Genomic DNA, 23434 nt, shown 5'->3' on the forward strand with positions numbered 1-23434 from the left:
ACCAACCCCATGAAGTCGCAGGGGAGTATTCATTACCTGCTCCCTACTATAAGAGACTATAATATAAATAGAGGAGTTAAGGAATAAAAAATAATGATAACATTTGGGCGTTATCGTTAAGCAGTGATTATAATCTGCACCAGAAAAAATGCCACATAATTGTTGCCAATTTTTATCGCCACCCAGAAAGTGGCGTTATGTAAAATATAAAGGCAGAAATTGTATAGTAAAAGAGTACTATAGTCAGTTTTTTAAACATAAGCAGCAAATTATGATGGCAAATTAAATTGGGGGAGAATGATACTTTTAAATGTATTTTTAGTGAATTTAGAAAGTTTATTAAGAAAAATGTATATAATGGAAAAATACTTCATTCCTAATAGTACTTAATTGGCCATAAGTACTTTAGTAAACACGCGAGCGTTGTTAATTTTGTCGCAAGTATATTCTCAACGATAATGTGTGATGGGTTATAGACAATTTTTACGAACTTTAGTAAATGGACCCCTTAGTGCAGATAAAACATATTTGAAATAAAACAAGAAGACCAGCTGAAGAGTTAGGGTTGCCACCTTTTCCAGTGCCTAAACCTGTACAAATGGGGTGGGCTGATGGCATCAGGGGTGGGGCAGTGATGCTGGAGGTGGGCATGATGATATCAGGGGCAGGCACAATGATGTTGAGAGGGGTTATGATGCTGGGCCTGGGGTTGTTGCATCCCTCAAATGCAATCGGCTGGATTTCTCAGTGTTTTAAACCAAATACAATTTTTGAACTGGACAGTCCTTTTAAAAACTGGGACGGCTGCTTTAAAACTGGACAGGTGGCAGCCCTAACTCTGTCTATATTCTCGCCTGATGAGTAAGCTAATACTGGGATCTATTATGCAGAAACCAGTTATTCAAAAGTTCTGAAATACAGCAATCCCAGTTTCTCATTTTTCACTGAACCAAACTTTTTGGGTCAAAACCAAACAGGTGGCAACCCTGAAGAGTTAATAAGACTAGGACATGCTAGAACATAGTGGGGCTCATTTATAAACACTGGGCAAATTTGCACCTGGGCAGTAACCCATAGCAACCAATCAGTGATTAGCTTCTTTCAGCCAGCTGCAAGTTGGACACTGAAAGCAATTGTCTGATTTGTTGTTATGGGTTATTGCCCAGGTGCAAATGTGCCACTGTTTATAAATGACCCCCACTATGTTAACATAAAGGCACTACCAGCAAAGCACATGGCTGTAAACACTTTTTTCTTGCTTTGGGTTTATTTAGAACGTCTGCACCCTAAAGATTGATTCACTCTCCATCCTAACTTGACATTTACAATAAATACATTATAATCCTGTGTTATAATAGTGAATGCCTCATCAGAGGTCTCCTTTATTTAAGAGGTCCACCACTGCATTCAGGAGAAGATGGCTTGATGCCATTATACTAACAGGGAAGAAAGCTTAAAATATAACAAGTTCCTTTTTTTCTAGGAAAGGAGGCAACCTAGTGAGAGGGAGCCAGTATGGCAGTGTAGCATAGTAAGGCAGTACGGGTAACAGTGGTTGTTCTGAGGGGGGCCCAGCAGACTAGCAAACTGTAATGGGGTCACTGTATGACCCAGCAGGGATTTTCATTGCCACGCTCAGACTTACTCTATAGAATTGCTTCTGATCCACAATTCTATAGTCCACCGCTGAGCGCGCCAATGAGAAAAAAACAACTTTCCCCAAAATGGCTTCCTGTTTAGACCCCTATTGACCCGCCCCCTACAGCACTTCTCCCTTTCTGATAGGCAGAGGTGGGACGGAACTGTGTGGGGGAATAGGCACCGCCCATTTTCACTCCGGCTTCACTAGTTGGTTGAATAAAGAATGACGCGTGTGAGAGGCTGTGGACTGAGCAGCTGCTGGGCACTGGGGCTAGGGGTCTTCTGGTGTATGGCTGGTGGGTGGTGCCACTCGGGCAGCTTTTGGGCACTGACGAGCTCTTGGGGAAGCCTGTATATGAGGCGACGATTAGTGGTGCATGCTGGGTGAATGTTGAGCGAGGAGGAGGGAATGTACTGTACCTCACTGTGCTCATTAGTTGCTAGTGCCCGCTGTGTGCCAGTGCCCGCTGTGTGCCAGGGAGAAGATGAGGCTACTCAGGGCTTTGATGAAAAGCGCCCCCTTATCCAGCAGCAGTACCACGAGTCAGGTGGACTTCTACTCCAAGTTTTCGCCGTCCCCCCTGTCCATGAAACAGTTCCTGGATTTCGGTGAGTTGGGGGTCCGCTGAGGGCCCTTTTTGTGTCACGTCTTTAGTGCCTCGGGTCTGTTGGTCAGGGGATGCTGCTGCTGCATCCAGGATCTGGGGCCCTGGTGATTTCACTGTGCTGGGTTTCAGGGAGGGCATGTGATGGTGGCCCAGCTATTCCAGGAGCCCCAGTGTAAGTATATAATGGAACAGTTGTTGGCTATTTCTATTACACACACACTACAACTTGCTATCCAATCTGTTGCCCTCCCAGCACCCCTCCTACAGTCCAATCAAATGTGCCACTTCATCATCACATTGATCTCTGACTTTTTATATTTCTAGTCTAAAAAGCACCCAGTGATGGGCAGGACAGTGGGAGCTGCAGGTGGCCCCTTTAATCCGTAAAATTGGTGTAAATAATGGGTTTCCTTTATCTTGGAGCTGATAAAAGGGACGTAAAGCCAAAAAATACAGTTTTGCCTAACGAAAGAAAATGTCATTCTAAGCAACTTCCAATATTCGTTCATTATAAGGTTACAAGACTTGTAATGAACGAATATTGGAAGTTGCTTAGAATGACATTTAGTTTTTATGGTTTTGAGTTATTTGCAAATTTGAAACAATATGTTCGTAGTTATAATTGCAAGCTTCTTCCTCATGTAGCAGGCTGCTTCTTACATTGTTACAAAAGTCAGACCCATAAGGGCAGAGAATAGGAAGTAATAGACAGATGCTGCTTTCTGCAGCAGTTATATTGATAAATAACTTTAAAACTATTAATAATCTGCGTATTGGAGAGTAAGATTAGAATTTCTTTCATTAGGCAAAAAAAGGATTTATTTATTTTTTGGTTTAAGTCCCATTGATCACAGTTTTGTGCTGTTTGATTGATGTGGGTTACATTTCCCCCCACTTCCCAAAACGAATGTACCTTTTAGATTGTTAAGCTGTTTTGGGTTGGGCCCTCTTTACCTTTTGTACTGGTTACTGGCTGCTATGTATGTAATTCTGTATGTTCTTTGTATAAACCTATTTATTTAACAGCACTGTGGAATATGTTAAAGCTCTTTAAAAATACCTGATACGTACATAATAATTTTTCTCCAAACTGATAACCCATTGCAGCTTTGATACAGTAAGACTTGAAGCCAAATTTTGATTGGTTGCTACGGGTTATTAACTTGAGCAATCAACTGCAGAAAGCCTGTAACAGCAACATGTTTATTGTGTGCTTTGGTTTATTATGGGTAAGAGTCTTGTTTTGTTAAAGTTGAGCAATTCACTGCTGATGCCAGGTACAAACTGGGCAGTGGCAAATGTTGGGCCTGCTTGGGATTGTGTATAGACAGATGGGCAGTGCTATTGTACATTTACTGCCTATGACAGTACAGCTTCTGTTTATTGTGGGTTCCTATTGATGCTGAAAAACTAACCATAAAATATACTGGCTATGACCATGGGTGAACCACAGCTTCAATCTTCTTTAAATAGCATGGTTCAGAGCCTTTACATCGAAATGTGACATTGTTACTGTAAATTTACTTTTTTTGTGGTCACTGCATGCTGTGACATACTCCCACTTTTCATATTCTCACGTGTGTTAGGGTAGAGTGAGCAAATAAACCACAAAAAAAACTTTGGGACCACAGACCCCTTTGTAACAGTGTTTGTGAAAAAAATGTACTGGGGTGCTCCTGCAAGGGTTTGTGTGTGATCCGATACCTTATTTTGTGCATGTCTAGAAAGCAAATAAAAGTAGGGGGGGGGGGATAAAAAAAAAGTCAGGTGGATTGTCATCATTAGATTTTTATTTTGGCACACTATAAGGCCTATCTTGTAGGTATAAAGGTATAATAAGCACATTGTTTTAGTTGCCCCCTGTATTTTCTCATGTTGATCCCCACTGTCTCTGTACATACTTTCTAATTACCCCCTACTGTACCATGCACTATTTAGAAAAACAAACCGGAGTTCAAGAGCAAAATCTTATCACTTATTAGCAAATGCTAAAGGCCTATATACCTTGGCCATTCATTGTTATGGGCAAGGCCTCATGGAATGAATTCTGTAATCAGGCCTGAGATCTAGGCACCTTAGTGAATTTAATGTGGCAGAATGACTCTTTCATTGTTGATCATCTGCAAACAAAGTAGGATGCCTGCATACAGAGCCCCATCTCTATACATGTTGCCACATTGAGAGCGCTTTCTGGTTGTGTAACTAGCAATCGCATGTTATATATTGGGGGGTGGGTAGGATTTGAATAACACCCCTCTGTTAAATGCTACTGGAAATAGTCTCCCAGTCTGACATTAGCCTTTTAATAAAGATAAGGAAGAAAGTGCTGATCACCAGTACAATTTTAGTAAATACAGAGTGGTGTATAAATAGAAAGGAGGTCAAAATATAACTGACTTTGTTCCCTTCCATCTAATGCAGCTAATGAATCATTTTCTTTCTGACAGTATGTGAGATGATAGTGACCTTTGGGAGGGACGTGATTCTATTTAGTGCTATGCTATTATGGAATGCCCCCTCCATAAATGATAATATGGGTGGGATCACCATGCCCTGGGCTATTGGTACTCTGCTTGAAGAGCAAATAGGAATGCTGAAAGTCTGACTAGGTCTCACTTTCTGCAGTAAAGGGGTGCTTCACTTTTAAATTTACTTTTAGTATGATGTAGACAGTGACATTCTGAGACAATTTGTAATTGGTTTTCATTTTTTATTATTTGTGTTTTTTGAGTTAGCTTTTTATTCAGCAGCTCTCCAGTTTGCAATTTCATCAATTTAGTTGGTGGGGTCCAAATTATCATAGTAACCATGCATTGATTTGGATAAGAGATTGGAATATGAGTAGATGAGGGCCTTAATAGAAAGATGAATAATAAGTAGCAATAACAGTACATTTGTAGCCTTACAGAGCATTCGTTTTTAGAAAACGGGAAACAGTCAGAAGAAGAAGGCAAATAATTAAGGAATTCTAGAAAATAAATAATGAAGACCAATTGAATTAATCATTTTGTAACACACTAAAAGTTAACTTAAAGTTGAACCACCCCTTTATGTTGAGATATCAGGATCCCATGAATGAAGATTACTGTAGTCATCGAATTGTCAGACTCATATTGAACCCCTGGGGTGTAACCCAGGCAGGGTTAGTGAGCACAGACGGCTCAATACCCCAGCGTAAGAGAATCGGTGGGGTTAGTATTACCCAGGCATAATGAAAATCTTGAAAATGGTTTGGCCAATGTAGTCGCTAATTAAATCATTATTAAACTGTTCCTTGCGATTCTCTGTGCAGCCTGACCTGACTGTGGAACGAACGTGACAGAATAAAACCAATAGTCTAAGAGAGTTGAAAAAAAAAGAATACTTAGGATCTAAAATACAGAGAAATAAATAGTAATGTTGGGTTAAAGTTCAACTCAAAAGGGCAGGGCCAAAAAAAAAAAATCATCTTCCCAAGTGTTTTATATCGAGCCAGCACAAATAAATATACCATTTTAAATGCTCTTTTGGGTTAACTCATTATTAGAATTTTTTACAATGTGACAGAAGCAGCTATTGCCAAGCCAAGACTCCTTATGGAGAAGCATGACGGGTTTCGGAATTGTGGCTAGAGGAGTGCTGACTTTTTACATTTATGTTATTATGCCAATATCTTTTTATTACATGAGTTTAGTTTTTCTTTAAGGAACAACGGTGAAAGAGCAGTGACCATTTTTATGAAAAGAAATATGGTTATAAAGTAGCTGATCTGCAAAAAGGCTTATGGGGTTCTGTAACTTTTTCTGCAGAGCCCAAAGTAAGTTCTAGCCATGCCTCTGCTGTTGCTGAGTAACAATAAAAGTACATGTAAAATTGAGAGAACATGACCTTCAGCCCTGCCCAGACTGTATCATAAACTGTTTTAATTCATCCTGCCCTTTATTAGAGAACAAGAACCCATTGTCTACTCAATAGCTTATCTTGTTACCTGCAGTGCAAGGCATAAAGCTGTTTAATGGCTGCTGCAGATCACCCTGCCTGGATGATTATCCACTCAAAGTTTATGAGGAAACTACATTCGTTTGAATGAACAGAACAAGTTTTGCCATGGGAATGAATGACAAATCTTACACCATATCAGCCATTAAAAACACAGGCCAATACCTGCGTATTGCACTACGAGAGATGGACAGGCCACAACAGAGAACTTATTTGACCATACAAAGAAATGTATTATATGTTTAGTAGAAAAGAGGATTGTAAGTATGCAGCAGTTTAAGGAGTAGGCAGTTCTTATATTACTGATGGAGACAACTTCAACTTGTGCATTCCAGTGGACAGATGTAATAATGCAGAAGACTGCATATGAATTTAAGGGAAAGCATACAAAAAAACCCTAGTTATTAATTGGGTAAATAAAATAAATAGTTCCGTGGTCCTATAACAGAATCGATAATGGGGGGAAAAGGGAAGGTTTTATTTCAAGTTTGTAAACTGGCATGATCCTTTAAGAAAAATAATCCTATTTTTCCTAATTATGTTCGCTTTTTCTTTTCCAGGTTCAGTGAATGCGTGTGAAAAGACCTCATTTATATTTCTGAGGCATGAATTGCCAGTACGATTAGCAAACATCATGAAAGAGATAAATTTGCTTCCAGACAACCTCTTGAAGATGCCATCCATTAGGCTGGTTCAGAGCTGGTAAGGAACAGCAATGAATTTCTGTCCCTTGGTTGGTTTGACAAGCTTTGAAACCATCTAAAATCATAAGTAGGATGATTTGTCTGAAACAGCACAATTAAGAAGGTAGGGAGGTATGGTTCCTTAATAAGAGTAAACTGTCATGAAAAAGAACATTAAAGAACATTAAATGGCACATATACTTTTATTCATTGTTACCACCCTCTTTCAGTTTCTGCTCCAGCTATCATTCCAAACTATATAATGTGTCACAAAAGGCTTAAAACTCAATATAGGTTCACGAGTGACTCTATTGACACAACAATTGTTAATTTTTATATGATTTTTCTTTTAACTGTGGGAGTGATTTATTCATTTTATCTTCTGAGCTGCTACCAGTTGTCTGAATCCTTTCCTCCAACATGTATTTTACAATGATCATTCAGGTAGCTGTTAGTACTCCACACTTCTGCTGAGCTGCTTAGCTGCTTTGAGTACTGACACAGATTAAAAATGGATGTAAATGAAATAACGTTCACAGATGAAGAAGTGGGATCTGCTGGTGGCTTTGAATATGGTGGTACCTGGCCAGGGTTGGAAATGCAGTGAAACATCACCATGTCTGCCTATATATTGGTTATGGTTGCATTTAAATATAAAAAGCAGGTTGAAAAAGTAAAAAAAAAAATGGAAGTGGTTATATAGTATTTCAAGAATAAAAATGCAGTCATCTCCTTAAGTGAATCTACTACAGATGCAATCACTGAGATCAGTTTGGGTAATGGTCCCTGTGTTCCACATATGTTTGTCTCTCTTGCAGGTATGTTCAGAGCTTCCAAGAAATAATTGATTTCAAGGACACCAATACAGAGGACCCAAATACAGTCCGAAAGTAAGTATGCCATACTCTTAATTGCATTTATTTATACAGCTGCTAATGCAATTTCTCAGTTTCAGCAATGCCATCTTCAGGACTCGGTATTATGGGAATGGCACTTTTATAAACTGTTATATTGTCAGGGCTGCAGCCCCCTAACAAAAACTTGTAGTCTGTAGTGCTTGTACATCACCAGATGAATTGAACTTCTATGATGCAGTGAGTACTATAGCACTTGATGCTTGATGTGTTTGGTGTTCTTAAAGGGGCTGTTCACCTTTCAAACACTTTTTTTGTGTTTTCCCGATTGTTCCCCAGAAATAAAGACTTTTATCAATTACTTTCCATTTTGTATTTTTTACCATTTCCCCAAAATCTAAGTTTTTAAAGCTTAATGTCCCTGTCTCTGGTGAGCTTAATGCATCTGTGGGAATATCGGCAACTATTGTATCAATTCTAACAGCTGCCTTTAATGAAACTCAGGGATTCTGCTCAGCAGGGCCAAAGGTAAGAAATGCATAAACTAAATGTATCAATTTAGAACAGTTTACAGGGTCGGCGACCCCCTCCCAGAGCTGCTTTAGAGGGTGGAGAATGAAACTTTACACTTTAATATTAGAGAAACAGTCACACATAGAAAATAGAAAATATTGGAAAAAGTCTTTATTTCTGGTTAACTCTCTGAAACCGGCTGAAATGAAAAAAGTATTGAACAACCCTTTAACTGTATCAGCCACCTCTCCTCAGTGTTTTTCCGTACTGGTTAAGGAGCTATGTACTTGGGCACTCTTTCCTCTGGCTGAATACATTACCTCTCCCAAGCGCAGCAAGTTCGTGCCCAGTTATGCTCTAAATGACTAATCCAAAGTCACAAGCTTTTAAGACCATAGTTGGTTAAACCCAGGAGTCTAGGGGGTTAGATTTAATTTGTGGTGCAAAAAAACAGACACAAAATTCATCACGCATTGACAGGCCATGTAAAGAACTGTGGGGTTTTTATGTATTTTTTTTTATACAGGGGCTTTGCCAGGAGTTCCTTATAAAGGTTTGAAGCTAAAGTAACCAGTAAATCTGACATTCCCACGGCATAAAACACACTTCGCAAATTCATTTTACACAGCTTTTTACACCTTTTTATGACGGTTTTGGTTTTATACAGCATTATAAATAGCTCCCTAGGAGTTAGTTGATTGTCAGAGTTTACTAGCACATGCATAATGTACAGAAAAACAAGGATTCTTTAAACCTCCATGGGTACTCATGCACATTCTTGCTGTGTATGTGATTTAACAGGTGCAAACTTGCATGAATTTAAAACTAGCAGTCGAGCCCTTAGTAGTAAATACAGTGGTGTGAAAAACTATTTTCCCCCTTCCTGATTTCTTATTCTTTTGCATGTTTGTCACACTTAAATGTTTCTGCTCATCAAAAACCGTTAACTATTAGTCAAAGATAACATAATTGAACACAAAATGCAGTTTTTAAATGAAGGTTTACGTTATTAAGGGAGAAAAAAAACTCCTGTGTGAAAAAGTGATTGCCTCCCTTGTTAAAAAATAACTTAACTGTGGTTTATCATACCTGAGTTCAATTTCAAAGGTTCTAAAGCCATTTCTAAAGCTTTGGGACTCCAGCGAACCACAGTGAGAGCCATTATCCACAAATGGCAAAAACATGGAACAGTGGTGAACCTTCCCAGGAGTGGCCGGCCGACCAAAATTACCCCAAGAGCGCAGAGACAACTCATCCGAGAGGCCACAAAAGACCCCAGGACAACATCTAAAGAACTGCAGGCCTCACTTGCCTCAATTAAGGTCAGTGTTCACGACTCCACCATAAGAAAGAGACTGGGCAAAAACGGCCTGCATGGCAGATTTCCAAGGCGCAAACCACTTTTAAGCAAAAAGAACATTAAGGCTCGTCTCAATTTTGCTAAAAAACATCTCAATGATTGCCAAGACTTTTGGGAAAATACCTTGTGGACCGACGAGACAAAAGTTGAACTTTTTGGAAGGTGCGCGTCCCGTTACATCTGGCGTAAAAGTAACACAGCATTTCAGAAAAAGAACATCATACCAACAGTAAAATATGGTGGTGGTAGTGTGATGGTCTGGGGTTGTTTTGCTGCTTCAGGACCTGGAAGACTTGCTGTGATAGATGGAACCATGAATTCTACTGTCTACCAAAAAATCCTGAAGGAGAATGTCCGGCCATCTGTTCATCAACTCAAGCTGAAGCGATCTTGGGTGCTGCAGCAGGACAATGACCCAAAACACACCAGCAAATCCACCTCTGAATGGCTGAAGAAAAACAAAATGAAGACTATGGAGTGGCCTAGTCAAAGTCCTGACCTGAATCCTATTGAGATGTTGTGGCATGACCTTAAAAAGGCGGTTCATGCTAGAAAACCCTCAAATAAAGCTGAATTACAACAATTCTGCGAAGATGAGTGGGCCAAAATTCCTCCAGAGCGACTCGTTGCAAGTTATCGCAAACGCTTGATTGCAGTTATTGCTGCTAAAGGTGGCCCAACCAGTTATTAGGTTCAGGGGGCAATTACTTTTTCACACAGGTTTGGATTTCTTTTCTCCCTAAATAATAAAAACCCTCATTTAAAAACTGCATTTTGTGTTTACTTGTGTTATCTTTGACTAATAGTTAAATGTGTTTGATGATCAGAAACATTTTGTGTGACAAACATGCAAAAGAATAAGAAATCAGGAAGGGGGCAAATAGTTTTTCACACCACTGTAAGTCCCTATGTGCTCAAGTCGGGTAGACTGTAAGATGTGCAGGATAGAGACTTCTTTCCTCTTATATATTTGACACCTTAATATGCAGGTAACTGTATATAAATCATATACATTCAAAACTGGAGTGTACTTTCAGTTGAATGCATTCATCCAAATCTGATGACTGTTGAAATGAATGGGCCCTTTTCTCAACTTGCCTAAAAGAAATGAAAGAGGCCTTATTTTTGTCTTTACAACAGATTCTCAGACACAGTGATCACCATCAGGAATCGGCACAATGATGTCATCCCAACTATGGCTCAGGGAGTGGTTGAATATAAAGATAGTTTTGGGGTCGATCCAGTAACTTCTCAGAATGTGCAGTATTTTTTAGACCGCTTTTACATGAGTCGCATATCAATTAGAATGCTGCTAAATCAACACAGTAAGTAACTGTCATTTTATTGTGCGTGGTATACTTAGATGTTATTTAGATGTCCTGCTGCTTAGTTAACCATTTATTATAGATCAGAAGTACGTTGTGTCCAGGATTCATTTAATTTCATTTATGGGACTCCAATGGTCTCTAAATGTTAATCAGCTCAGAAGCACCTGCTAACTATAAACCACTGCCGAATAAATGCACTGGAGTACAATTGATGACCTGTAAACGTATAATTTTAGTTTAAACTAGTGCAAAGTATTTGAAACAAAGTTGCAGATTTTTTTGCACAAAGAAGGAGGAAAAAGGTTATCTGATGGATAAAGATGATGGTTTATTAAGCTGACGTTTCGGTTCCACACAGGAACCTTTCTCAAGGACAAAAACCTTTTTGCCACTACTTAAGACTTAAGAAAAGTAATCAATACTTCTAAAAATATAGCCTTGGAATGAATCTGGTTTCTGCTTGCCTGGTGTTGCTGACCCATTTTAAATTTAAGCTTAAAGTGGGGCAGAAATCAAATGCAAATTAGAAAGAGAATTGCCTCAGAATAATATCAGTGTTTCTTTTGATAGAAAGCTGATCAATCATTGAGAAATTTCCAGACAACCCTGTGCTTAGAATTCAAATAGATTTATGAATTCTTCCCTTTTTTCTGATTTGCAGCTTTGCTCTTTGGAGGGAAAGTGAAAGTGAATCCAGCACATCCGAAGCACATCGGCAGCATTGACCCAACATGCAACGTTGTCGACGTTGTTAAAGGTGAAGTCAAATCACTAACCTGGCTGTCAAATTTTTATTTGGATTAAAATTCATAGACTGAGAAACATGTAATACTAACAATAACGTTAATATACACACATCCTATAAGTTAAATAAGTCCATAAATGATTAAATATAGTGGTCTCCATGATATAATAGACTGTCATGCTCTTAATATAGAGGTAGCCCCTTCACTATAGTGTATACAACTCAACCTGACCTCTGTATGCTGGTCTGCATCTTTAGTTACAATATGCTGCCTATAGACTTTGTAGATATTTTGACACATTAGCTTGTGTGGAACTTATAGTGCTTCCTTATAGGAAGCATGGCCTGAAATTAATCTGTTAGAAATCAAGTAATAATGAAACATGGCGGAATATGCTTGGATGGAAAATAAATGCTTATACAGGTATGGGATCCATTATCCAGAAGGTTTCAAATTACAGGAAGACCATCTCCCATTGAGTCAATTAAATAATTTGATAAATTCGATAAGTCCCTGGTGGGAGTCAGGCCCTGGAGTTCAACCTAGGAACGACTCCGCAAATGTTTAAATAATCCAGTAGTAAGATAATAGTTTTTAAGTACGGTTAACCTGTAGTGAGGGAGCAAATATGAGACCTAATGTAAAGCTAATACAATGACAAAAATTGTAATAGAATTGTTTATTGTTTGTGAATGTTTAATGTTCTTGAAAACAAATAAAGCATTACCTTTAAAAAAAAATATTTAGTATGGTGATCCAAAAATACAGAAAGACTTCTTTTCTGGAAAACCCCAGGCCCGGAGCATTATGGATAACAGGTCCCATACCTGTATACTCATATTTATTCTTTAAACTGAGAAACAAAATGATCACTACTTGTATTAAGAATGATTGCAGTCGTATTATCTGTGTTCTCAGTATATGGAGGTCACCTTGGAATTCTGTGACCTAGATAAAAAGAGGCAAGGTATGCAACATGATGCCTTTATGTGGGTGGGGGTCTGGGACTCTTGTATAACTCACAGTAGTACTACATGGACATGGCCTATAACTGCAGAGGAAGCTGGACTGTTTTCAAGGCATTCTGAACTTTACAGAGCAGAGGTGCCAGCCAGAAGGGAGTCACGCAAGTAGAGACATTCTGCAGCTGGTGATTATTAATCCAGCAGTGCTCACTGGGGTAGTTCTTATCCACACCATTTTGAGTGAACCCACTGAGAGCCTGCAGTTACTTTGAAAATTTTCAGTGGCTGAGAGTGAAGTTGCAGTATCAAGTTGCATATGCACAATTCATCTGTGATTACACTAATAAACAGGAGAGCCATATCAGTTTACAGCCAACAGCATAGCAATCTTCCTTAGCAGTCTAGCACTATTGAAATATATCTAGACTACAACTCCCAGCAATAACAGAGAATGTATCTTGTGTTAAATCACGTTAAGCTAGTAAGAAAGACTCTGGATGTATTCCATCCATTGCTTAATGGAACTGTAACTTCAAATTGTTATGAACTATCAAAACTATCATGTACTGTTGCCCTGCACTGGTAAAACTAATCTGTTTGCTTCAGAAACACTCCTATATGTCCTATAAACAAGCTGCTGTGTAGCAATAGCAGAAATTAAAAAAAAAAGGCTATATGGCACAGGCTAAATGGTGGATAACAGATAACACCTTTATGTTCTACAGAGCTTATTTGTTATATGTTGTGTAACCTGAGCCCTTTCTCCTTTGCATGGTCTCCGTTGCTACACAGGAGCTTATTTATATAAACAATAATAGTGATTCTGATGCAAACACAGTAGTTCTACCAGTGCAGGGCAAAGACTTCATTATATTTTTATTACTTTAAAACATTTGAATTTTTTGATGTTAAAGTTCCTTTAACTCTTCCTAGCTCTCTAGGGCCAGTGGAGTTGTAGTTCAGTGACTCAAAGGCTTGCTGTCCCACTACACTTTGTGAGTGCTTATGATTTACATGTATCGAAATTAGAAACTGGACTTTTTGTGACTTTATTTCCATTATTACTTAGATGGATATGAAAATGCAAAACATCTGTGTGATTTATATTACATGAGCTCTCCGGAATTAGAGCTAACCGAGTTCAATGGTAAGAGTTCTTCCACTTTCTTCATATTTAATTTTATATAAAATGTATTTAGAAGGCCACACACACTTGGTGGGTTGTGGGATATTTTTTTTACAAAGAAAAAAGGGGCAGCGTAGTGGTGTATTTGTTAGTTGCCTTGCATTACTGAGGTACTAGGTTTCTATCCAGGGCACTACCTGCAGAGATTCTGTGTGCTGCACTTGTGTGGGTTTCTTCCAGCACTTCATAAAATATACAAGCAGGCTAACTGGCTTCTTATCAAAACTGACCATGGCATATGTGCACGTGACAAGGATTTCAAATTGTAAGCTCCTCAGGGACAGGGACTGTTGAAAATGATGTATAATCTCTGCAAATGATTCTGAATATGTCTGCATCATTATGCATTCATTTTTCTTTCTGTATTTCTAGCTAAATCTCAAGGACAGCCCATTCAAGTGGTGTATGTACCATCTCATCTCTACCACATGGTGTTTGAACTTTTCAAGGTTTGTAGAATCTCTTCTTATGCCAAACATTGAACAGGAGGACATGCCCAGAGCTGGTGGGTTCACATTCTCCTTGTTAAAATGCTTTTTTCCATCATAGATAAGATAGGAATTTAATGTTACGGTAGTGTGTCAGAATTTAGCATTAGCAAACTAAAAGATGCGAACATTTGGAAGTAGCACAGCTCGCCACATAAATGTCAGATGACTTCTCTGTTCACTTAACATAATTTTCAAAAAGACTTTTCTCTGCTCACCAACGTTGTGCATTCTACGTCCATTTAAAGAGATCAGGGATATCGCTAAAGTAGAATATCTAATTCCAATAAATCTTTGAAAAAATTAAAGCCGCAGGGAAGAAATTGATATGATAATTGATATGAAATGATAAATCTGGAAAATTGTGGATCTGGGATCACGAAAATACCCACAACACTTTCGGAAGAAAGCATTCATAATTCAAAGGGAAATGTGATAGCTTGCATTTGTCTTATTATGCACAATTCATTAGCCTCAATCTTTAATAAAAGTGTATTTACCTTTACATATACTATACCTGGAAAATAATGGGATTTAGAAATTGCAGCAGGCCTATGCTATGTTTATTGTACAGCCCCTGTATTCCTTCATTAAAGGAGAACTAAAGCTTAACTAAAGCAGTAAGGTAGAAATGTTGTACATTATGTTTTGGACTTTTGTACCAGCTCAAGGCAACCACAGCCCTTAAGCTGTAAAGATCTGTCTCTCCAAATGTACCCCTGAAGTTCCCCATCTTTTTTCCTGCTGATTCACTGCACATGCTCTGTGCTGCTGTCACTTACTTAGCTTAGGGACTGACTCAAATTATACTGAATAAATATAATACAATACAAGTCATTCCCTAAGCTCAGCAACTGACAGCACTCTCCTGTTAACGAGAACGTTTGTGGTGCACAGCCTTTGGGGGGATTGTCGGGTCTCTCCTCCTCCTCATACAAAAAAAACGCAGGTAAGGCAGCACTCACTTAATCAAAAATTGTGTATTAAATATAAAACATCAGGCTACGTTTCGGGCATGCATCGTGCCCTTTATCAAAGTGTGTGTGTATGTATATATATATATATATATATATATATATATACAGTATATATACCAATTATTCTCAGACCAGCACTCCCTGCAACATACTTGCTGCTTTCAAAGTCATTTGTAAATATATATATATATATATATATCACAATATAGGCTGATTAGTAAATCATTTTGTTTAATGGTGCATCAAAATCCAAGATAGGATATATAAAAAATATATATATAAAATATGAAAGCTACTACATTGTGCAATGCAATGCCCCAGACTAATTGTTAGCTGACTTCCATTTATGACTGGGAGAGAGCATGTTGACATTTAACTGCAGCTTGAGTGCTTGGCACACCCCTGGATTGTGAAAACTTGTCTGGTTGCTGTGGCTAGTTGCAGTTTATGGGGAATGGCATGTCGGACAGTTGTGCATTTCATGGATTGCAGATCTTGACCTTTTCTTTTTTTTTTTCTTGCAGAATGCAATGAGAGCCACCATGGAATTCCAGGCAGACAAAGGAGTCTATCCTCCTATCAAAGTGCATGTGGCTTTGGGCAGTGAGGATTTATCAGTTAAGGTAATTTCACTTCTTGCATACTTCCTGACTAATGACAAGTACAGTAACTTGATCAATCTCTGATTTTGGTAGAAATTCTATTTCTACATGGCAAATAATTTACTAGTAGGTGTTGTAGAGCAATAGAAAACCAACAGTCATGGCATGCATGCTGCTGATTCTGTGTAATTGAACCATTAAGTGATGCTTGTTCAACATAATATAATAGCTTGTTCCAACTAATAGCAGTGTGGAGTTCAATTAGGGATTAATTCATTCTGTGAAAAATCAGGTGTCAATTAGGGCCCTTATTAAAGGAAGGAGTAAAATTAGTTATTCCAGACATTGTTCAGAAGAACAGCTAACTTTGATTAAAAAGTTGATTGGAGAGGGGAAAACATATAAAGAAGTGCAGAAAATGATAGTCTGCTCAGCTAAAATGATCTCCAATGCTTTAAAATGGCAACCAAAACCTGAAGGATGTGGAAGAAAATGGAAAACTACCATTCTAATGGATAGAAGAAAAGCCAAAATGGCAGACTCAGCCAATGATAAGCTCCAGGAAGATTAAAGAAGCTACCTGTGAGTACTGCTACAATTAGAAGATGCCTATGTAAAGCCAAGCCATCGGCAAGAAGCCCCCGCAAAGTCCCATTTTTGGGAAAGAGGTTGAAGCTGAAGGACTTACAATTTGCCAAAACTGTATATAGGGAAGAAGCACACCAACTTGTACCAGCTTAAACCTTGTTCACATTTTATTGCAGAAATTGTAGCACAAGCTTTTAGGGACCAACCCCTTCCTCAGGTGCAACGGGGAAGGGGCTGGTCCAAGAAAACTTGTGCTATAATTTCTGCAATAAAATGTGAACAATGTTTAAGCTGGTACAAGTTGGTGTGCTTCTTCCCTATATACAGCTTGGATGTTATTTGTCTTGGAGGCGGTCAGGGAATTGAATGCACCCTACTAAACAAGATAATATTTGCAAGAACACATTGACTGGCCTAAAGAGAAATGGCACAACATTTTGTGGACTGATGAAAGCATTATTCTTTTTGGGTCTAGCCGCAGACAGTTTGTCAGATGACCCCCAAACACTGAATTTAAGCGGTACAATGTGAAGACTGTCAAGCATGGTGGCACAAGTATCATGATCTAGGGATGTTTCTCATATTATGGTGTTGGGTTTATTTATCTCATACCAGGGATCATGGATCAGTTTCAATACATCAAAATACTTGAAGAGGTCATGTTGCCTTATGTCAAAGAGGAAATGCCCTTGAAATGGGTGTTTCAACAAGACCCTAAAACACCAGTAAACGAGCAACAAGATTGAAGTTATGGAGTGGCCAGCCCAATACCCCGAACCTAATCCAATAGAAATAAAATCTATTATAAGGATTTCGAGCTTTATTCACTTTTTAAATGCACTGATATTCTGAACACAGCTCTAAATAACCCTGCCTATGTTGCTGTGCTGAATAGAGTAGGATTAGGGCCATAATGGCATAAAATGCAACTGTTTGCAGCCACCCTCTCTGCTCCTGTGTGCAGCAATGCATCAAATGCATCCAGTAGAGCTTGGAGAAGGGTTAATTCATAAACTGAGATTTCTGCCATTTAGCTGCAGGAATGGAGAGCTTTATGTATCCTCCTATAAGCTGTCACAAGCTAACACTTTGTACATTCAATCAGTCTACCGTTTAATCACTAAATTCTTTTTTCCTGGAAAAAATATATGTATGCCATAACTGCTCTACAAATATTTTCAACTGCTTCCTGCTAACCATTTCTGTGCCAGGGTTTTTGGTTGTTGCTGCACTACATGTTGTGGAATCTACAGTATGGGCACAATTGTACTTTTATGCCAGATATATATATATATATATATATATATATATATATATATATATACATACATACATACAGTGGTGTGAAAAACTATTTGCCCCCTTCCTGATTTCTTATTCTTTTGCATGTTTGTCACACTTAAATGTTTCTGCTCATCAAAAACCGTTAACTATTAGTCAAAGATAACATAATTGAACACAAAATGCAGTTTTTAAATGAATTAGGTGGCGAATAGTTGAATTTGCGTTCTTAAAGGGCCAGAGTGTGATGAATCTAGGAATCAAATTAAAACTCGAATCGAGTTTGGATAATTCCCAATTCGAATTTGAGAGTTTTGTCCATAATTTTTTTTTGAAAATTGGAATTTTCAATTCGACATTTAATAAATCTGCCCCCTAATGTCAGACATAGCTGAACTTGCACCCGGCACAAAGCAATTTAACCAGAAGCGAAAGCAGGCACATGTAGAAGAGAAGGAGCAGATTCTATGTGTCACATTCGCTTAGATCTTCCTCATGTGCAGCTGCCATTTACACAGCAAAATGTGATGTACTGATAATTATAGGCAACTTATGTCAAACATCAGTGTTTATCACAGAAAATTACATTTTGTTTGCTTCTGTTGTTCATGTTGTTTGTGTTACAGCTCAGTGATCGAGGTGGAGGAGTCCCTTTAAGGAAAATCGAGCGATTGTTCAATTACATGTATTCTACTGCACCTCTGCCTCGAATGGAGACATCCCGCGCAACCCCATTGGTTTGTTTTATTACTGCCTATACAAATCGAAGCCATTTAAATTGTGATGCAGCATTCTCCAAATATCTCATATATTATATGGTCCAAACACATGCACAGGAGCACTAAGGGGCATAAAATACTGTGTGACATGGAGAATGCGGGGTTCCCATAAATAATGAAAGAGGGAATCTATACTACTAAGGTATATGACCCATCCAGGTTGTGTGCAGTACCAATGGCATTACACAAAATCAAAATCCAATTGCTGGCTCACACTACCTGGGTAAAGATAATATCTTCATCATCACACATCCCTCTCATAACATCTCCCTGATTTCTGGTGCAGGTATGGGACCTGTTATGCAGAATTCTTGGGACCTGGGGTTTTCCGGATAACTGATCTTTCCGTAGTTTGGATCATCATACCATAAGTCTACTAGAAAATCATGTAAACATTAAATAAACCCAATAGGCTGGTTTTGTTTCCAATAAGGATTCATTCTATCTCAGTTTGGATCAAGTACAAGGTACTGTTTTATTATTACAGAAAAAAATGAAATAATATTTATCATTTGGATTATTTGGATAAAATGGAGTCTGTGGGAGACGGCTATTCCGTAAATTGGAGCTTTCTGGTTTCCGGATAATGGACCCCATACCTGTACTGGTAATCTGATTCTCCACCTTGCTAGGGCCAAACATGGAGTAGCTTTAGTTTCCCTGTTTAGCTGAGAAAATAACAACAACCCTAGAGTTTATTAAAATTATTAAATGGTGGATACAATGCCTATTGTCACAGATACATTTGAGCATAAGAAATGACAGAAATAAGTAGTAGTAGATGCATAATCCTACCTGCCTTTTTTATTATTTTTTGTGCCCCTGATGAAGACCTTTGTAGGTCGAAACGCGTAGGGCGACATGCTGTTGCCATGTGGGGTAACTAGCATGCAATAAATTTTTCATTTTTTGATTTAACAGTGTGTGCTTTCCTTATTTTTTGTTTCATGCATAATCCTACTGCAGCACTCAAAGAATAATTCTTGCCAATATATTTTTAACATTTGTCATTAAAAAAAAAAAAAAATGGTGGCAGCCATATAATATTAGGAATAGGCAAATAAAGAACAAATCTATATCTGTTATGTCTATTGATGCATTTCCCATTAATCCTCTCTGTTGCAGGCCGGGTTTGGATATGGCTTGCCAATATCTCGCCTCTATGCCAAGTATTTTCAAGGAGACTTGAAGTTATATTCATTGGAGGGATATGGGACAGATTCTGTTATATACTTCAAGGTATAACATCAAGAAATGGGAGTAGAATTCTTCTTCCTTGCAGGATGTTCTTGGCAATTTCTGGCTTTTATTTGTTTATATATAGCAGGGGTCCCCAACCTTTTTTTTACCCGTGAGCCAAATTCAAATGTAAAAAGAGTTGGGGAGCAACACAAGCATAAAATAGTCCCTTGGGGTGCCAAATAAGGGCTGTGATTGGCTATTTGGTTGCCCCTATGTGGACTGGCAACCTACAAGAGGCTCTACTTGGCACTATACTTAGTTTTTATGCAATCTGGAATTCAAAAATAATCATCTGCTCTGAGGACACAGAGAGCAACATCCAAGGGGTTGGAGAGCAACATGTTGATCGCGAGCTACTGGTTGGGGATCACTGATATATAGTTACATGACTTGTATTCAGTCTGCACTTTGCTCGACTTGGACCAGAGAACTCCTTTTATAGAGTCTACAAACAGGCACACGATGCACAACTAAAGTTCTATTGTATTAAGTTGTACTGTACTTAGTTTTGTTTTCAACACAAGGATAGCCATGATGTAAAAGTATTTATCATACAGGGGGTTATTTATCAAGCTCCGAAAATCCAAACCTTGAATAATTTGTAGTTTTTGGAGCAAAAAAAAAAACTATGAATTTTTCGAGATTTATTAAAGTTCGATGGTCTAAAAACTCAGAATCTGAAACCCCGGCATCTAAAAGCTCTCGAGGCCCTGTATAAGTCAATGGGGAAGGTTCCAGTGTCCGTTCTGATGTCCCTACCGATTTTGGGGTTTCGGCAGAAAACTTCGAAAAAATCGTAGTTTATGCAGAAACAATTTGGAGTTTACGGGGAAAGCTCCAAAGTTTGCCCAACCCTATTTTTCAGGCTTTTTTCTTCATAAATAAGGTCTATTCAGGAATTTGAGTTGCTTGAAGTATTAGATATAATGAGCTAAATTTGGACCTTGATAAATAACCCCCTTAAAGTTTGTTTCTCTACATCCATCACCTACCAACTGTTTATTGGCAACACATATCCTATATAGGTATGGGAGCGGTTATCCAGAATTCTGGGGACTTGGGGTTTTCCGGATAACCGATCTTTCCGTAATTTGGATCTTCATTGTCTTAAGTCTACTAGAAAATCATGTAAACATTAAATTAACCCAACAGGCTGGATTTGCTTCCAATAAGGGTTAATTATATCTTATTTTGGATCAAGTACAAGGTATTGTTTTATTATTCCAGAGAAAAGGGTAATCATTTTAAAAAATGTTGATAATCTGGATAAAATGGAGTCTATGGGAGCCGGCCATTCCGTAATTTGGAGCTTTTTGGATAGCGGGTTTCCGGATAACAGATCTCATACCTGTATTATATGAGAGTTTTTTCTTCTATAGTCCTCCCCCCACTAGCCCAATAACTAGTGACTGTCTATGGCTTAATACAGCAGCTCCACTACAGATTGGCAGCTTTTGCCTGTTACATGGCTCTACAGTCGGAATACTTTGAATTAATTTACATCTGCTAGTGAAAATGAATTGTTACAGAGCAGTAACTGAAAGCAGTAATTGTATTTTAACCCTTCTCCCCACCAGGCTTTATCAACGGAGTCAGTGGAGAGGCTTCCGGTGTACAACAAATCTGCCTGGAAACATTACAAGACCAACCATGAAGCAGACGATTGGTGCGTCCCTAGCAGTGAGCCCAAGGACATGACCACCTTTCGCAGCAACTGAATGACGAATGCTCAGCGCAGAGATTTAAGAGCCTCTAATGTAACATGGCAATTGCCTTTCTGTCAGCCTCTCACATGTAATGTGTACATCATCAGCAGTTATTCAAGTGACAGGCTGCACCATTTGTACTTCAGGTTTGCTCTTAACACACACATTATTGTTGCATTTTGCCTGTGACTCTTGTTCTGGCTCCCCACCCATTTTTAAAAGGGTGGCTCAGCCCGTTTTTTTTTTTTTTTCTATTATGCTTTTGTTTCCTTTTAATCTGTGCCAGGGACAGGAAATAAAATAATCGCAGGCGGGGAGAACCAGAGTTCACTTTTATGAGTTACCCCTTGGTGTTCAGGAGACAAAGACCCAGAGGGGGTCATTTATCAACACTGGGCAATAACCCATGGCAACCAATCAGATTGTTGCATTCATTAATCTACTTGCAGCTGGCTTTAAAAAGCTAATAGGTGATTGGTTGCTATGGGTAACTGCCCATGAGCAAATTTGCCCAGTGTTGATAAATGAGCCCCACGGAGTGTACACTTAGGGGGTTATTTGTCAAAGTCCAAATTTAGCTCAATATTATATTATATATTTTCTGATACAAACTCCGATCAAATCTGCTCCGGTTTTTTCCCGAGAATTTGCTTTGCTGAAAAAAAAAAAATCAGATTTTCACGATTTTTTCATCCTATTTTCTCTGAAATTTCATCCGAAAACTTCGCACATCAACTTCGCACATCAACTTCGCACATCAAAAAAAAAAATCATTTGGGACTTTTCCCATATGCAATCTAGACAGGTCTGAGATGCCGGATTTTCTGATTCTGACTTTTCCATTCTCAGGATTTAACAAATTCGTGACTCTTGATTTTATAAAAAAAAAAAAAAATCAATAATGTTTCGTGATTTTTGCATTTGAAGTTTAGTAAATAACCCCCTAAGTATTAGTCACAGTATGGGGAATTGTTAAAACTGCCATAAGTTAATGCAGCACCACCTGACTAAATTGCCAATTATTGGCAGGTGGGTGGAGGCCTGATATCTGGAGGTGGGTAAGAAAATCCTATTGGGTGAGGTCACATTGGATCATTGATGAGGGGTGTCAATAGGTCTGTATTAGGATCTCATTTGGTCAGTAATATTGGGTATATAGCCTATTCTTGTATGGTCAGCTTTACTCTGTATAAACCAGAATGTGATTAACTATCATAGGTGAACTACAGTGACATGATTTCTGGGTATTGGGTAATTTCTCTGGACTCATATTTATTCCTCTTATAATGAATTTCCCCAACTCCTGCTATATTTATTGCTCCACTGGAGAGAGAATCTAAACTCTATTGGAATGTGGCCTTAATTCTGCCAATATGTGACATTGCCAATTTACCTGCTCATTGTCTGGTTCTGATAAGTAGTTGCAACTAGTGTAGGTTACAACCTGGTTGCTGTAATAAATGGAGAAGTATTCGTACCACGGAGATCTACATATAGTGGAACTACAGGCCACTGCTGGGGAAGCCAGGAATTGTAATTTGCTTATAGATGAAGTGTGAGGAGCTTTGTTCCAGAGGATGCTTTTATGGAGACAATGGATAAAAATGTATTATACATATCAGTAATAAAGGCTGAAGCCTTGCATCCAGTACCAGCCCACTGTATATAGACCGACTCACGTCCTTGTGTGCAAATGTGAATCAATAGGTTATAGAAATGGGTGTTTTTTTCATCCCAGTCATTGCACTAACTGTCAGTCATTGGGCTGAATGCATTGCTGGTTACTATGGACAACTAAATGTCCCTGGCAATCAAGCAGCAGTGTGGAAGTTAGATTGGAGGATGGAGATTTGTGAAGAAAGATAAGCAAAGAAGAATGACAACTATTTGAATCACTGTATGACTGGAT

At 38.5% G+C, this 23434-nt stretch overlaps 1 protein-coding gene across 1 annotated transcript; it reads left to right on the forward strand.

Moving 5' to 3' along the window:
• Window positions 1-1868: 1868 nt before the first annotated feature.
• Window positions 1869-21845, forward strand: pdk1.S (pyruvate dehydrogenase kinase 1 S homeolog). The gene is given in 11 exon segments (NM_001094582.1): window positions 1869-2250; window positions 6788-6929; window positions 7729-7800; window positions 10778-10962; window positions 11627-11722; window positions 13746-13823; window positions 14235-14311; window positions 15852-15950; window positions 18425-18535; window positions 19703-19816; window positions 21397-21845. Coding segments are annotated over 11 exon segments (1239 nt in total). The 5' UTR covers window positions 1869-2126; the 3' UTR covers window positions 21538-21845.
• The last annotated feature ends 1589 nt before the right edge of the window (window positions 21846-23434 follow it).

This window comes from Xenopus laevis, chromosome 9_10S (genome assembly GCF_017654675.1).
Source record: "Xenopus laevis strain J_2021 chromosome 9_10S, Xenopus_laevis_v10.1, whole genome shotgun sequence".
NCBI classification, from domain to species: domain Eukaryota; kingdom Metazoa; phylum Chordata; class Amphibia; order Anura; family Pipidae; genus Xenopus; species Xenopus laevis.